We start from the raw sequence: 18,354 nt of genomic DNA on the forward strand, positions 1-18,354 counted from the left end.
CTGCAAGATTTCGGCCTCATGCACACTGGTTTATTGTAAAATGCGGTTTCTCCTGACAGGAGTAAATTAGCATTAAAAACTCACCAAAGCTACAAACCAGTAGTCAAACCAGTTTAGCAGAGTTTGGTATTCGGGTGTTTATTTCATTTTCTAGAATTGTAATTTATTCTGGCTATTGAATTTAATAAACACTGAAGTGCTAAACGCACCTCCTATACACACCTTTTATTTTGAAAGATTGTTCTCCATTTAAAGGATATCCTATACTTATAGATATTACTGATTTAATTTCAGAGCATTTCACTCCTGATGATTGGCATGAGCCATGGAATGTGCGTCGAGTTACATCAAACTGATGCTTAGACAATTTTGGCTCACCATGAAAAATCATTTATGTTCATTACATTATACTGTGCCCTGTATTTCTGATTGACATCCTTTATAATGTGATTTTGTTATTAATAAATAATTTTTATAAATGAATTGAATAAGTTATGCATTCAGTGGCTTGCCTCATAAAATCCAATTTCTTTCCTCCTTTTGTTGTATACATATCAGGGATAGAGGCTTGTCATTGTTACAATTGGGTTGTGTTAGGTCGCATCCACTATAAATCCAGTGTGCATGAATGAGGCCTTAGAAGTATCATATTTAATGTGGTTTTCTGGTGGAAAGTTTGTTTTCAAGGCATCTTAATTTATAAATAAATAAATCTTGGAGATGGTCTATAATATTTTAGGAAGCAAATTATTGGTCGCCCAATCTTGTAATGTAAAAGTCGTTGTATAGTCAGATAAGCCTCATGCAACGTTTAACTGTCATTTCAAGTCATTTTCAATATATCCAAACCTGCAGCTTTTATTAAATGAACACCTGATGATGATTTAACGCAGGTCCTTGTTCAGATACATTTTGTTATAGGGTGACAGCAACCTTGTCTCCCAGCTTTGCTCCTGCATTGTTACCCTCTCCAACAGGCTTTCAATATTAACCACAACATTTCAACACACACATGTTGACAGGATTTCCATAGTCGCCAACATTATCCAAAAATGATTAGGGACACTTTTTTTTTTGTCTGTAGGCGGGTCTTATTATATTTAGGGGGTGGGGCATTTGTTTGTAGTGGGGGTTCAAAATGTGGCGAGTCGCAGCAAAAAATGGGAGTGGTTTGAACTAGATATTAAGCGTGTCTTAAATGGGTGTGTTTAGTCTGAGAATAAACACGAGATGGAGGATGAGGGTGAGAGAAAAAGATAGGGAGGGAAAAAGAGATAAGGAAAGAAAAAGGGATGGAGGAACAGCAGGCCCAGATCCCATACCACAATAGCAATGTGTGTATTGCAGAAAGTTTAACAATCAGTAGATAAAGATACTCCAAACACCTGGTGTTAGCGCTTCAATCATCACGGCACCATGGTATATATGCTGTCAGGATGATTGAAGCGCATTATTTCTATTATTACATTGTAACATAAAATTAAATAGTTCAACTCACCATAATGCAGAATCAGTGGGAGCCCTGAGAGTGTCGTCACTTGCCACGTCGCCTGCCACCAGATGCAGCTTGTCACTTGCCACGTTGTCTGCTACCAGATGCAACTTGTCAATTGCCACCAGATGCAGCATGTCACCAGGGGCTGGCATTGGTGATTTGATCTTCGCCGCCGTTTTACACAGAAGACCTGCTCTCGTGGAGGCCTGAGGGGAAGAAACAAGAGGCGGAGCCCAGGTGGCAATGAAAGTGGCTACCACTAGAAATGGAGCTGCCACCAGCCCCCCACCCCCACAACAGGTCACGGACCGGCAACAGGACGAGAGGGGTTTGTTGGCAGCTCCATATTTTTTTAATTTATAATTTACTATTTTTATTAGGTTTCAACATATGCAATACAGTGGTTTAAAACAAACAAAGGAGAATAAAGTAATAAATGGGAAATAGTAGTCACAAACTGCTGTGGAATGGGCATGGAGATCTACGTATGACAAAATTAACACATAATCCACAGACATAGGTCAACAAGGAACAGCACTATGTAATAGAAAGAAGTAGTGCTGAAGTAATTACAGTGCAGGCTTCTCTAACAAACAGACCATCAGTAGGGTCCGTGATTTATTTTTGCACGGCCCGCTATTCCAGAGAAGGAAGAGAAGAATAACAGAAAGGGGAAGAAAAGGGGGAATGAGGGGGGAGAGGAAAGAAAAAGTATAAGAGTCCCAATCTGAAGGGCGCGTCTCTCCTGGGCTTCGAGCAATCATATTGTACAGAATGGGGGGAGGGGTTCTCATGAGATCATGGGGGGCATATTCTTTGATGCCATGTTTCCCATGTCACTGTATGTCTGTCCACCCGGTCGGCGGCAGCTCCATTTTTATTGGCAGCCACCTGGGCTCCGCCTCTTGTTTCTTCCCCTCTGCCTCCATGAGAACTGGTCTTCTGTAAAATGGTGGCAGGTAAAATCACCTGGTGGCAGCTCTGGTTATGTTCCTGGAGTCGGGACAAAGCCAAGTTCCCGTGATTTTTCCGGGGACTCGGTAAGACCGGGACAAGGGTTTTAATCCTGGGAAATTGAGACGGTTGACATGTATGGATCTCCTGTTTTTCACCACTGAGAAACCTGTCCTGAGAAATACAGGCATTGTTGGCATGCTTGCATGCATGTAGACAGGAAATGCCAGTCGAGATGCTGCAAAGGATAAAGAAAATTGAAAATAAATATTTTATTTAGAAAAAAAATGTCAATTGCTTAGGATACACAGGGTTTACATCTACTTTAAGTGTTTTCAGAGGCTTAAGATGTGGTTTTAATAAACTGTAACAAAGGGGGCGTATTTGTTAATATCACATAGTTGTCAACCTTTCAAAAAAGTTCCAGGGACACCTTTTATTTGCACAGTAAGCCATCGTAGGTGGAGAATGCACTTAATTAGAGACTGGACCGTTTAAAATGGGTTCAAAAGGCATATAGTTAATGAACTAAAGTACCTAATGTATAATAACATTTTAAAATGCTGTAGATACAGGACAATTTATCAAAATGTGGGACAGAAAAACAGGCAAGAACATATTGTTCATTAGTAAAATGATTTATGTATTTCTTAATATATTTTTGTAATAATATTATATTATTCTTATTTCTATTATCTAGTTACAGCTTGTAGGGGACAGTGAAGAAAGGGATGGTGGGGGTGAAGAGTGAGATGAGGGGGATAAGTAGTGAAGATTGATGCACGACAGTGAAAATGGGGAATGGGAGCGGGGACAGGGCAGTGAAGAGGCAGATGAGAGATGAAGGGGGTCAAGAGTGTGATGAGGATGGGGACATGGGTTGATCATGGTACATGGAGGATTTGCTCCTAGAAGTTGACAGCTGGCAGGAATATGTCACATGCTTAGTGCAGATACCAGATGGAAGCAGTTTTCCAACTCTCAACCCCCTTCCGCCACATATCGTGCCCATGATCACCTGTTATGTAAAGCACACACAATGCCCTCCACTCCCCTTCCTTCCAGCGCTATCACCTTTCAGAGAACCAGCATGCATAATGAGGAAAAAAATGCAAAGTGGTGCAGCGCTAATAGATTAAACACAAGTGAAAAAAGCCTTGGGGGGAAAAAAGACGAATGAAGAGTCCCAAATCAACAGTTCATATGTAAACCGTCGTAGGCCAATCCCCAGACAACATTTATTTGTGACAAAACGCATAAGGTGGGTCCTACGCCAGTGACATCATCGCACTACAGCTCCCAAGAGGTTGACACACGAGCAAACCATAAAGTGAAGCGAAGCTCGTAGGGACACCGCGGTTCCATTCCAATACATGCTGTCTCAATGTTTTTATCCTTTAAGTGCAAAGTTTTAATACCATTTAAATTTGGACTTTTAAAGTACTGCACTATGGGAGCATTTGTTTTCTTTTGTTTTCCATTTCCGAGTTTCACATGAAAAGTGGGGATTCTAGCCAGCTTTAAAGGTTCCCAGGGAGACCCAATTCCCTGCGCTTGGCAAGACCACTAGTGAGTGGTCACGGAGAGCTGGTAAGGATATACTTAAGCCTCATACACGCAATCGGATTTTCGGCAGGGAATTGTGTGATGAGACTGCCTAAAATCCAATCAGACAATTGTTGTCCAACTTACCTCCAACAAATGTCAGATGGCAGGCTAGTACATTTTTGGCAGACAATGGTCTGTTGTCAGATTTTTCGATTGTGTGTACACAAGTCATCACACAAAAAGCACGACAATAGCAGAAGGTGCTCAAGAGCTGAAATTCCATGTAGTATGTCACTACGTTCGTGTTTGTTGGCCGACAATCGTGTACCGCTTGTATGCAAAACGAGTTCACGCCACACGCCCTTCTGGCAAAAGTCTGACGCTTTGTTGGCCAACAATCCGATCATGTGTACGAGGCTTTACTCTCATCTGGGTGTGGAGCTGGATTCTATCTAGTGTGAAGGACTATCACTCTCTCCTCACTTACAGCCTTTTTATCTACACAAAGCATGGATATTGGTCTCTGCTTTTATCTGTTTACTTATGGACTGTTATTTTGGAACTCTTCATTAGTCTTTTTTTCAAGTCTTTGTTCACTTGTGTTTAATTTATTTGCACTGCACCACTTTGCATTTTATTATTTGTTGAGTCCGTATTTGACTTTAGGGTGCTGGCAGCTATCATTTTTTTTTTCATCTGTTTTTCAAGCGCAACGTTAGCCTTTGGGCTCGTTTTTTATACATAATGAGAAGCAATGATATCTAAATATCTGGAAGGGTTAGAGACAGGGCTGGTGCAAGGATTTTTGACACCTTAGGCACTTAATTTTGCCCTGGCAATGTATGTGGCGGAGGTGGAGGGACAGATTTTTGCAGTGCCTCTCTGCCTATCTCTTCAGCCGTGGTCCACAGGCCCGCACCTGTGCCTCTTGACCCGGCCTGAAGACAATTAGTGGCTCCGGCTCGCTTCCTCACGCCAGCCGTGGTCCACAGGTATGTGGAAAGGCTTGGGTAGTATATGGACAGGCCGTGGTAATAAATAGACAGGTGCTCTCCTGAGCAGTGACATGTGATGTGATCAGTCCCTACACACACACACACACACACACACACACACACACACTTGGGCCCCCCCCCCCCCCCGAGGACCGGGTGGAGACAGCGGAGAGCAGATAGAACGTTGAGCCCGGTGTCCAGCCACAGTACAGGGAACACAGCCTCTTAGAGAACCATGCATGGTGAACCCCCCCCCCCCCACACTGCAGCCCAGCCACTCACCAGCCACCAGGATCCCTTCCCTGGCTCCGCACCCCGATCCCTGCAGGCAAACTAAAGCCTCTCTTCTATGGGGCACAGGGTGGAAGTTTTTTCGTTTGCCAGCTGGAGGGACATATAGGTATCTTAAAAATACAAATCCCAAGCAAGTGGCTGGGGATCCAAATTTTGCCACCCCCTACTCTGTCTCCCTAGGCAGCTGCATGACCTGCCTTTTACTGGTGCCGGCCCTGGTTAGAGAAGCCAGTTACTCATCATTGGACACACAGCAGGAGTAGCACTGAGAGCGGTACCCATTTCACACACTGTGCAAAGCATTCTGATGGATCCATAGAGCAGGATATCCTCTGCTCAAGCTTTCACTACACGCTCATTGGCCTTTACAGTCCCACACTAGGTGGTGATTGCTGTCCCATGTCCCATGTCAGTTCATTGAACAAGCTAAAGATAGCAGCTGATTGGCTACCATGTACAGCTACACCACATTCTGCACTCTCCTGTTTTAGTGAATCAACCTCATAGACCCAGTGGAGAGCAATATCGGAAACAACATAACCGTGCTTCCCCTTGTTTCAAATATATCTAATTGATGTTGCTCTTTTTTTTTTAAAGGATGCTGTATTAATAGCTTGATGAAAGCTATACTAAAGACAGGAGGTGAAACGTTGCCACTCGTTTGTTTTTCTGGACCATTTGCAACAGGAAAGATACTGAATTTTCCCACATCGAGCTTATGTATTCCCATACTCTTGAAAAAGCTTCTATAGAAAAGTGAGCCTGTTGCTTTAAAACATTTATGGCTCATAGCAATATTTTAAGCCTGGACTTTATATACATTGTATACATAACTTACAGTATTGTATGCCGGTTTTGGAAGGCTTCCAGATTTCTAGCAAATGGTTTAATTGTGTGAAAATAGATATTTCATTTAAGCATGTTTTACATGGCTGGACAGCTGCACAAGCAGATGTGTTTTTTAGGTTTCCATAGTGGTCTCAAGTGATCTTCAGGATGTTTGCTTTGGCTCTTGGGTGTGCTTGGATGTATGGGAAGTTAAAATTATATTTTGCTATATGTGAAAATGATGTGTGCGTGGGCTTCTTCCTTCCCTGATTGTCTCACAGATTAAAGCAGATGACATTTAATGATGGAAAGGAAGACCCATCTTATTTCCTATTAATAACATTTTAAATAATGTACTTATTTTTCTTATATTGTAGTATTCTATAGATAAAGACAAGTAGTGATTAAAGGACAGCTTTGCCTGGAACCGAAAGCTTAATTTTGCGTTGCTGTAAACAAGTTGAACTATATACTATTTTTCCTGAAATTCCAGCGATGAGCTATCCCTACATGGAGTGTGCTCTGAAAAATAATTGTGAACTTATTGTCTGCTTGCCGCAGAGAATTGTCCTTAAAGTTGAAACCTGGTGGGTGATTCAGTCCACCAATGACTATCCAAACTCTTTCTAACTTGAAATTGCAGTTGTGGGTTAGGTTAACTTTTTTAAATCCACACTCTGGAGAAAACAAAAATCCTCTCTTTCTCTTATATTCACCCAGGGGGCGGTCCCTTGGGTAACAACCCTCCAGCCTGCCATGCAGTCATCAGTTTTATTTTGCCTAGTGAAGGAGAGGGATCTAGGAACCCTGCGGGTCCATTGGTCCATGCTTTTTTCTACAGAAGCGTGACTTTTTGCGCAAGATGATTGATCCTGTGATCTACTATCAACAGCCGGCTGGGTGACAGGCTGGATACTCTTATCCTTTTAGTCTCTCCAGTCCAGCCATCAAGCGCGTGCAGGCTGCAGCTATGCGCTAGGTAGGCCACGACGAAACCTCAGCTCCAGAGGTGGTCGTGAGCTTTTATGCTCTGGGGCATACATATAACCGGGCTACTGATGTCTGCGTCACAGTATGCCGGGCCAGCAGCCCCCCTGTACTGATCAGTGAGTGGGTCTGTGATGGAATGTCTCCCAGCTCTTCAGGACTAGTAAGTACAGCTCTCCCTGTCTCGGTGGGGCTGGGCATTCCCTGGGAGGTTGATTTGGGGGTCCCTCACCTCCCTCTCTTCTCTCCCTGTCCCTATCTTCCCTCCCCCCTCCCTGTGGGAGTTGCTGCATGTGGCTGCTGAGCGGTGTGTGTGTGTCTATGCAGGGTCTCTCCGGGAGGGGTTGCGCTGGCTAACTGTGTCCTAGGTCCTGTTCTTAATGCCCCTGGAAGGTGTCGGTGAGGCCATGCTGATGTCCTGCGCAGCGCTGTGCTCACCGCCATTGCTTTCGGCAGCCATTTTAGGTGTGGGCAAGAGCAGCATGCTCTCCTGGGCTTCAGTGGCCATTTTCCTGGTGATTTCTTATACAGGACACCGGCGGACATTTTCTTGAAGCCTGAACACGTTTTTTAGTGTTCTCTAGTGGCAGCATGTGCTACTGTGCTCTCACAGCCATTTTCCCTGTGTTTTATTGCGCTCCTATTTTGAATGACAATTATGTAGTCATGCAACACTGTACCCATAGGAAAGTTTTGTCCTTGTTTTTTTTGTTTTGTTTTTTTTACACAAATAGAGCTTTCTTTTAGTGATATTTAATCACCACTGGGTTTTTTATTTTTTGCGCTATAAAAGAAAAAAGACTGAAAATTCTGTAAAAAAAATAAATGCATTTTTCTTTTCCTGTTATAAAATTTTGAAAATTAGTAATTTTTCTTCATAAATTTTGGCCAAAATGTATACTGCTACATATCTTTGGTTAAAAAACAAAAAAACAAAACAAATTGATCTATATCATTTGGTCTTTGTGAAAGTTATAGAGTCCACAAACTATGGTGCCAATCTCTGAAAATGTATCACACCTGAAGTACTGACAACCGATCTCATTTCTTGAGACCCTAACATGTCAGGAAAGTACAAATACCCCCCAAATGACCCCTTTTTGGAAAGTAGACATTCCAATGTAATTAGTAAGAGGCATGGTGGGTTTTTTGAAGTTGTAATTTTTTCTCAAAATTCTTTGCAAAGTAAAGATATTTTTTTTTCTTTGGTTTGCACAAAATTGTCATATTAGCAGGTTATTTCTCACACACAGCATATGCATACCACAAATTACACCTCAAAATAGATTTCTGCTACTCCTCCTGAGTATGATGATACCACACGTGAGACTTTTACACAGCATGGCCACATACAGAGGTCCAACATGCAGAGAGCACCTCCAGGTGTTCTAGGAGTATAAATTACACATCTAATTTTCTGACTACCTCTTGCAATTTTGCAGGCTCTGGAGCACCAGGACAGGGGAAATTCCCCAAAAATTACCCCATTTTGTAAAGAAAACACCCCAGCGTATAATCTATGAGGTATAATGTGTCCTTTGAACATGCCACAAGAAAATAAAAACTTTTTTTTGTTTTTTTAACACAGAGTTGTCCATTTATACCATATATCTAACACATAGCATGTACATACTAAAAATGACACCCCAAAATAGATTCTCCTACTCCTCCTGAGTATGGTGATACCACATGTGCAAGACTTTTCTACAGCCTGGCCACATACAGAGAGCAGTGTGGCAGGTGTTCTATGGGCATAAATTTCTCAAATCTTATTTGACTATCTATTACACTTTTGTGAGGCACTGATGGGGATGGATGAGCCGTGGATGGGGGATGGCTGAGCATGGTTGAGCCATAAATGTGGATGGCTGAGTACAGCTGGGTATGGCTAAGTATGGATGGAGGAGTATGGCTGATCTCTCTCTCCTCTCTGCTCACACTGTACCAATCAATACAGAGAGGGGAGAGGAACCGGACATGACACCGGTTTGTTTACAAGTGATCACTCCATCAATTGACTGGAGCATTCACCTGGTAAACAGCTGCTATCAGCGGCCATTTACCGTGACCTGAGATTACCCAGCGCTGCGGTCATGGATACTCCCATGTGCGCAGGAGCGCAATTCTGGGAGGACGTCAATATACGCTCTCCCAGAGCTATCGAGCCACACTGTAGCCGTCATTCAGCTATGTCCTGGTTTTTAAATGGTTAATGACCGAAACAATGAATAAACAGCGAAAACCGAACAAAAAAATGTAATTATTAATAATGCATTATTATTAATCATAAACCTAATTTATTTTTTGTTAGAGTGTGTGTGTGTGTGTGTGTGTGTGTGTGTGTGTGTATATATTATATATATATATATATATATATATATATATATATATATATATATATATATATATATATAATTGTGAAGTTTGGGGATACTATCTCCACGGGATTAAGTGCATAAACCGTTGTCAGGTGAAACCAAAATATATTTATAATTAAATCAAAAATAAAGCTTTTCTTCAGCATATAAAAACCGTAAATTAAAGTCTGCTTATCTTCAGCACAAAATAATATAAAAAGAAAAGCACCTACAGTTCTGTAGACAGGTCTTCACCAAAAAGAGTCCTTGCAGAGATCTTTTTGCAGCCTCCAAAACAGCAAACGGCAAATAGCAAATACAACAACACAGCCAGACAGCTCCTCAGACAGGTGTTCATCTCCTCCTCCTCACCACCACCTCTCTGTCTACTTCCTGTCTTATAGGCTGTCTGTCTTCCTGGAGGCCGTTAACCCCCCTGTGGTCAGGGAGGGAGGCTCTTTCCCACCCAAATGTCACTTTAGAGCCTCCCAAATTCCGGGTCCCAACTATCTCTCTTAAAATATAGAGAGGACCGCGAATCAGTCTTCTCCCGAAAACTATACCTAGAATCTGTCACCCATTTTTGGGTGACCCCCTGAGGCCTACCATGATTCCCTTAAAGGGACCACATCCCGAATATAGGCGCCACATAGCACCTGTCTAGGACCCAACCTTAGCATCCTGTACAATATATATGTATATAGTATTCATTTATTGTATTTATTTTTATTTGGGTATTTATTTTGCATGTATTTATTAATGTATTAGTAGTAGCAGTATTATTAACACCCTAACAAAAATAAATAAATAACCCCAACCCCTAATCCTAACCCTAACCTAACCTTAATTTACCCTAACAAAAAAAAAAGAGAAGAAATAAAAAGGGAAAAGCTTAACAAAAAGTGGGAAAACCTAGCAATAAATGATGCCACAGATGATAGTTTTCTCTATTAGATAATAAAAAATGTCAAAGCTCAAAAACATAGTATAAAAATGTGGCAAAATCACGCATAAACACGCAAAAAAAGGCTAGAAAGTTGCTACGCTCAGGTGTGGATGAAGCCTTAGGGAAGAGGTTGAAGGAGCCAGTAGCTTAGTATGAACACAGCCTGTGGGAGTGAGGGATTAGGTAAGTAAAAGATTTTTAATTTTTTATTGGTACTCTAGGGGAAAACAAACATTTAACCCTTGATTTGGAAGGGGGGGTCTTATTGCTATTTTTCTTTTCCCTGGAGTGTAGCTTTAAAATGCATTTGTGATGTAAATCTTTACTATGGCACTTGTAATGCTCCATCAAACAATTAATTGGAAATCTGTGAGAATCGTTTCTTTCCTAAACAAATGGGACTAACGGCACCCTCCATTAGTCAATCTTATGGCCAGTACTGAGGCACTGATTATATGGATAAATCTTTTCTTCAGGCTTTCCTCAAAGATCTCATTACAGTCCCATTTAAAAGGACTGCAAAGGTTACCATGCATAATCACCAAGCATGAAATCCTATAGTAACTGGAGAAGCTAATACTATTGTGTAGTTGAATATGCTTTGGGAATGGTTGGTTTGTGTATATATATTTTTTTCCTTGTGGTTGGAATTGTTTTCTTAAACTTCCTTACTTCATGTTTTGGGCTCATGGCTGATACTCATGTAAGGCTTCATTCACACTTGTGCGACTTGTCATGTGACTTTGGAAGTCAAAGTCGCATGACATGTTATACCCCATGTTTTCCAATGAGTACCGTTCATATCTATGCAACTTAGTGTCCATTCACACTTGTACAACTTGTCATGTGACTTTGGACATCGAAGTTGGATGACAAGTCATACTCAATCTTTTCTAATGATAACCATTCATATATGAGGGACTTCAAAGTCCTTCATGCACTACTTCGGTCTAACTTTCATCTGACTTGAGGACCGTAGACTTCACTGTTGACCCTCACAAGTGACATGAAAGCCATACCTGAATGTTTTGCGTGCAACAGTTGTCCATTATTGGTCAAAACCCAATTCACACCCATTGACATTTGCACTCCAAAGGCGCTTGGTTTTGGAGTCGTACAAGTGTGAATGGAGCCTCAAAGTAGTTCATGCACTACTTTGGTCTGACTTTTATGCGACTTAAGGGCCATAGACTTCAATGTTAACCCTCAAGTGTGTTGGAAGACGCAATTAATTTTCTGTGTTCTTCTCTTTATATGGATTCATGTTATCCAGATTGGGTGTATCCACGACAGCCTATGATGGTGGTACTTTTAGCCAAGGCTGAAGGGGAAGCCACTTGCTAACTTTCTTGAAATACAAAACCATCTTGTGAGTACATTGCAGTGTATATATATATGTAATTTTCTCTACTTTTTATTTGTGTCTTCACAGGCAAGCATATACCATCCAGAAACGGAGCCTTGGTATGCAGGCCGAGTATATTCTAGGTATTGGAAGCATTACAGTCAGGCAATGCAGTGGCTGTACAAACATAAGAGAGCATACAGAATGGCTGTGGCATCTATCTATTATCCTCCCTGGTACCTGGCTGAAACTTTTCAAGCCAGTCGCTATGCTGATTGGGAAGGGGAACCCTCTCACCCAAGCATCTACACAGGCTCTCAAAAGCAATCACATCGACCACGTCCATGTTTAAAGGTATCTTCTTCAAAGGACAAGGAGTCTGATATGGAGCAGGAAGCTGCTGAATCAACCGATTCTGAAGAGGGTGGAATAGAATGTGATATGAGTAACATGGAGATCACAGAAGAGCTGCGCCAATATTTTGCACAAACTGAGAAACACAGAGAGGAACTAAGTGAGTAAAACCATTTATATCTGTTATTCATATACAGTAACATGCAAAACATTTTTCATATTCATACTGCTCATCTTTGGAAATTATAAAATATGCTCTTCTGGCAATTCACCTGAACCTGCAAGCTGTTCCACATTTTATAGAAAGTAAATGTGTGGTGCTCCTGTGAAGAAAAAAAACAAACGCACACACACCTCTGACATACAGACCACTACTCCTGTGGCTACAGTGATATGGGTCTGGCCTATAGCACTAGAAGAGGCACTAGGCAGGTGTCCTATCCACTTGCCTACTGGGCACTTTCACCCTCTTTTTGCCCAGGCCAATTTTCAGCGCTGAATGACAATTGCGCAGTCATACAACACTGTACCCAACAACATTTTTATAATTTTTTTGGGCGACAGCTAGAGATTTCTTTTGGTGACATTTAATCACCCCTGGGTTTTATATTTTTTGCTAAACAAACAAAAAATGTCACAACATTTTGAAAGAAAAAAAAGATTTTCTTAGTTTCTGTAATAAAATTTTGTAAATAAGTAATTTTTCTCCTTCACTGATGGCCGCTGATGAGGCAGCACTGATGCCCACTGACAGGCAGCACTGATGGGTATTATTGTGGCTGCACTGATAATGAGGGTACTGATTATCAGTGAAGAATGCTGATAAGCAGCAAATCCTATTTACACTGTTATCAGCTATGGTTGGACACAGCTGGTCACATGGTAAAGAGCAGCTCTGATTGGCTCTTTACCCCAATATGTGATCACAGATCTCTGCAGCGATGTGCGCCATGGGGCGCGTGGGAAGTGCGATCACAGGAAAACGTCAATAGATGCCCTCCCAGAAAAGTGCAACCGCACTAGCCGTCATTCAGCTATAGCGCAGTAGTTAAGAGGTTAAAGCATGTATGTATGTGTGTGTGCGTGTGGCTATATATAGAGAGAGAGAGAGAGTCAAAACTTTTTTTCAATTTATTTTTGGAAGTTGTGAATTGTAAAACCTTTTTTATTTTTGTGCTATTTGTGTCCCATTGGATGGATTTCCTTTTGGTTTTCGTACCAAAGGCTCAACAGGAAGTAAGAAAAAATCTTTCCAAAGCGAAAGGAAATCCCTTTGTAGAAAGTTGCTGAACTGAGGGTCCCTTTTGGAATATTTGGATTGGATGATTTATCTTCTTTTCTGGTGACAACCATAATATTAATATTAATATAAATTTGAACTTCTCATCACAGCATGAGCATGGTCATCAGAAAAAATATACAGCATGAATATCTCCAGGGGGGAATGTGAGCGGGGGTGGGGGGTCTGGACATGGCAATACAACCTGAGAGATCCGAAGCCTTCCCTACTATATCCAAAACTAACAAGAAAGTGGTTTAAAATCACTGATTGTCCATAGTCACTGATAAAGTCACTGATTGTCCATAGTCCACTTCCACTTGCATTGGTTGACTCCTAAATAACATCAAATAATAATCTGGGGTGTTACCTTTTTCTCTGTCTATATTCTGCTTAGAAACTATGAATTCAAACTTATTAAACAAGATGTGTAAAATATGAACAATTTTTCTCATATCGTCTTCCAGGACAGCCTTTGAGATATAGGGCTCCTCCCTCCGGGACAGGAAACACGTCAAGCCAATTAAATAAAAGGTGTGGTCCTCCAGGCCCTCCTCAGTTTTTGTGTTTCCTGCCGGACGGGAAGGAGCACGTCTTGGAACTGGTAAGGGGAGCTCCTTCTCAGGGGTTTTACCTGGGGAGAGCGCCTTGATGGACCTGGCCCTTAGCACCCCTCGGTCCGAACGAAGGGAGGAGAGGGTAGCTTTCAGTCCCCGCTGCCATTTAAACGTTCGGAGAGAACGGGACCCCGATACACGGCAATCTCCCCCTCGGAGCGCTAACCGCTCGTACCTGTCGGTCGGAGGCGGCGGGAGACGTTCGCTCTACCGACCGGCGTTCGGGTACTGTGAGCGGTACGTTCGTAAGAACGCACGGCGTCGGGGCGGAGTTTTTGCACTCTGGCGTACGGAAGTGGGAGAGACGCACTTCCGCCGGATTCGCGTCATCAGGGGGCGCCGCAGGACCCGTTCCAGTCCTTTGGGCGCGGCGGTGTGACTACAGGGTTGCCTGGAGCAGTGTGAAGGCTCAGAGAGACTGAGTGATACACAGGAACCATGGAGAGTGCGGTTGTGCAGGTGGACTCCGGTTCAACAGGCTCCAGTACCTCTCAGGTAAGCTTGGTGAGGGCAGACCAGGACTTACACTGGGGGGTGGGGGGTCACTCTGACCCGTAGCACCTTCCCGGGGTGGAGAACCTGCTGGTGAAGGGGGGCACTTCCTAAACAGACCCTAGAAGCACAGTGGTGTGGTCAGGGGTGGTATTTTAATGGGACCCTGTTTTTCTTTGTTTTTAGGTTAAACAGGACAGAGCCCAGATACCTTTACCCAGAAGGAAATGTGCCGTGTGTGGGGCTAAGTTAGGCACCGGTTGGGAGAAGCCGCTTTGCCCAGATTGTGTCAGTAGCCTGGTAAAAGAGGACTCGGTGGCAGCTTGTCACAATGTTTTAACATCCGTAAAGGATGAGATTGCATCCACCTTCCAATCTTTTAAAAACATGATGGATAGGATGCAGGGTCCTTCTGTCTCTTTACCCAGAGCCGTGAGTATGCCTTCCTTATCCGAACCAAGTCAGGAGGAGGAGGTGGATAGGGAGAGGTTATCCAGGTCATTAGCCTCCTCTAGGACAGAGTCTACTTCAGAATCTGAGGGGGAGGAAGAGGCCATTAGATCAGCCAGATACAAGCTGTCTTTGGATGATGTGGGTGACCTCCTCAAGGCTATATATGACACCTTAGAGATCAGAGAAGAACAGGTCCAGCTTTCAAAACACGACATGATGTATCAAGGGTCGAGTGTAATGAAAGACAGGGTATTCCCCGTCCATAAGTCGCTAGTGGAGGCGATTCTGCTGGAGTGGGAACAACCGGAAAAAAGGCCATTTTTTTCAGGTAGCCTTAGAAGGAGGTTCCCTTTTGAATCGGATGCGGTGCATCCCTGGAACAAGGTTCCCAAATTAGACGCTCCCTTGGCTAAGGTCTCTAAGAAGACAGATTTGGCCTTTGATGATATGGGTTCACTCAGGGACCCTATGGATAAGAGGGGAGATCTGCTGCTCAAGAGAGCCTGGGATGCCTCTTCCATCGGGCTTAAACCGGCCCTAGCAGCTACCTGTGTGGCCAGAAACTTGGAGTGTTGGCTTACACAGTTACAATCACATATTTCTGCAGGTACTTCTAGGCAACAGCTGTTGAAGTCCTTTCCGATACTGTTTAAAGCGGTGGGCTTTTTAGCGGATGCCTCGGCAGAATCAGTCAAACTGGCTGCTAGATCAGCAGCACTAGTGAACGCTGCCAGAAGGGCCGTTTGGCTTAAGACCTGGTCAGGAGACACAGCTTCAAAACTAAAGTTGTGTGGATTACCCTTTTCAGGGGACCATTTGTTTGGGCCCGGCCTGCAAGAGGCGTTAGAGCGCACGCAGGATAGGAAGAAAGCTTTCCCAGAAAGGAAAAAGAGACCTGAAGGGAAACGCCTTTTTCGAAGCCCCAGGCAGCAAAACCTGCAGGAAAGGGAGGTTCGCCCCAAAAAGCATTGGACGGGTCACAAGGGAAGAGGCAGAGGAGGTATCTTATTCAATCCTCCTCAACCCTCCCCTAAAACCCAGTGACTCCTGCGTCCCGGTGGGAGGAAGACTGGGGAAGTTCCTCCCACAGTGGGAAGCTTCAACCGAAAGTCCGTTCATTCGAGATCTTGTAAGGAACGGCTACAGGTTGGAGTTTGGTTCAGTTCCCCTCCCGAACTTTCAAGTAACAAGGTTACCAAGGGACCAAGAGAAAGCAGAGGCTTTGGCTCTTCTTCTGGGGGATCTGGTGGACCAAGAAGTAATGGTGCAGGTACCTCAGGAGGAGCGAGGCTTGGGGGTTTACTCCCACGTATTCGTGGTAAAGAAACCTTCGGGGAAGTTCAGGTTAATACTGAATCTCCGTCCCCTGAACAGATTTATAAAATACAAGCGGTTCCGGATGGAGTCAATCTTCTCGGTAACCAAATTCCTGTTTCAGGGCTGTCACATGGCCACAGTGGATCTCAGGGATGCATATTTGCATATCCCGATTCATCCGGAATCTCAGAGATTTCTCAGGTTGGCGGTGAGGTTGAACACGGGGGTGTTACACCTCCAGTTTCGAGCTCTCCCCTTCGGGCTTTCAGCCTCACCAAGAGTCTTTACAAAAGTTCTGGCAGAGGCACTGGCCCCATTAAGGCTCAAGGCTATAACAGTGATCCCATATCTGGACGATCTACTGTTCATAGCCCAGTCGGCCCAACAGCTGCAGAGGGACATACAGGAGGCCTTGGTTTTCCTGCGCTCACTGGGGTGGCTGATAAACCAGGAAAAATCCCAGCTGACCCCCTCACAGGAGGTCCTGTATTTAGGATACAGGATTTCTTCAGTGGAAATGAGAGTATTTCTTCCGGAGGAGAAGATCGGCAAGCTAGAGCAGGCGGTAGCCCAGCTTCAATCTGGTCGGGAAGCCCAGATCAGGGAGGTGATGAGAGTCCTAGGGTTGATGACATCATGCTTTCCAGCGGTGGCCTGGGCAAGACATCATCAGCGTCCTTTACAAAGACTCATGCTCCGTTATTGGGATGGCAGACAGGAGAGCCTGGATCAGGTTATGCCCCTATCCTCGGCAGTCAGGAGGTCTCTTTGGTGGTGGCGGGCCCAGGTCAACCTAGACAGGGGTCTTCCCTGGTCCCCACAAGCTACGGTGGTGGTCACGACCGATGCCAGTGCGCTGGGTTGGGGTGCCCACCTAGAGGGAACCTTAGCCCAGGGTTCCTGGTCGAACCTAGAGACAGGTCGTTCCTCAAACCAGAAGGAACTTCTGGCAGTCTGGAAAGCTATAGAAACATTCCAGTCCCGGTTACATGGCAGGGATCTGCAAGTTCGCTCAGACAATGTGACAGCAGTAGCCTACCTGAACAAGCAAGGGGGAACCAGAAGCCCTGCACTGCAGGTAATTGCGGACAAAATCTTCTGCTGGGCAGAGAAGAATTTGTCCTCAATATCAGCCATTCACCTAAAGGGAACCCAGAATTTCCTGGCCGACTTTCTCAGTCGCCAGAAGATAGGTCAGGACGAGTGGGCCCTCAACAAGGAAGTGTTCGAGGAGATCGTGTCATGCTGGGGAAGGCCAGAAATAGACCTATTTGCAACAGAAGGCAACAGGAAGGTGACACAATTTTTTTCGGTTCACCCACAGGATCGGGCCAGGGGGATAGACGCCCTTGCCAATCCATGGATGTTTGGCCTGTGTTACGCCTTTCCTCCCGTAAGGATGGTGGCGGAGGTTCTGCAGAAGTTCCGTTCGGAAACTACGGACCTCATTTTAGTAGCTCCTTTTTGGCCAAGGAGACCCTGGTTTGCCAGCATAAAGAGATTGGCCGTACATCCTCCGCTGTTTCTACCAGTCAGGGAGGACTTACTTTCCCAGGGGCCGATCCTGTGCCCTCAGATAGAGAGGCTCAAGCTTGCGGCCTGGTATCTGAGGAACAAATCTTAAGGTCACAGGGTTTCTCAGAGAGAGTGATTAGGACCTTGTTAGAATGCCGTAAACCTGTTACTAGGGCAATTTACGCCAAGGTAGGAAAGAGGTTTAATTCCTGGTTGCGAGAACAGGGGATTGCAAGTCCCGGGGTCCCGGCAGTCCTAGATTTTCTACAGGCAGGGGTAGAACTGGGCCTATCTATCAGCACTCTAAAGGTACAGGTGGCGGCCTTAAGTGTTTTCCTTCAGTCCTCCCTTCAGCAGAATCCATTTGTCAGGAACTTCTTCAAGGCTCTATCTAGATCCAGGCCTGTGAGAATGAAGTCCTGTCCTACTTGGGATTTGGCCTTGGTTCTTAGAGCTCTGACCCAAGATCCATTTGAACCATTAGAGGGGGCTTCACTTAAGTGGATTGTACTAAAGACTGTATTTTTGATAGCGATCACGTCAGCTAGAAGGGTCAGTGATCTACAAGCGCTCTCGGT

At 44.1% G+C, this 18,354-nt stretch overlaps 1 protein-coding gene across 3 annotated transcripts in view; it reads left to right on the forward strand.

Moving 5' to 3' along the window:
• The window catches only part of GEMIN8 (gem nuclear organelle associated protein 8), a 69,909-nt gene that overhangs the window by 39,250 nt on the left and 12,305 nt on the right, over positions 1 to 18,354 (forward strand). For all 3 annotated transcript variants that reach the window (XM_077482519.1, XM_077482520.1, XM_077482518.1), the window contains exon 3: positions 11,837 to 12,263. In XM_077482519.1, the coding sequence (XP_077338645.1) occupies positions 11,837 to 12,263 (427 nt within the window). The remainder of the gene's footprint in view (positions 1 to 11,836; positions 12,264 to 18,354) is intronic.

This window comes from Lithobates pipiens, unplaced genomic scaffold, assembly GCF_037356315.1.
Source record: "Lithobates pipiens isolate NorthernLeopardFrog02 unplaced genomic scaffold, aLitPip1_a1.2 Scaffold_16, whole genome shotgun sequence".
Classification (NCBI taxonomy): Eukaryota; Metazoa; Chordata; class Amphibia; order Anura; family Ranidae; genus Lithobates; species Lithobates pipiens.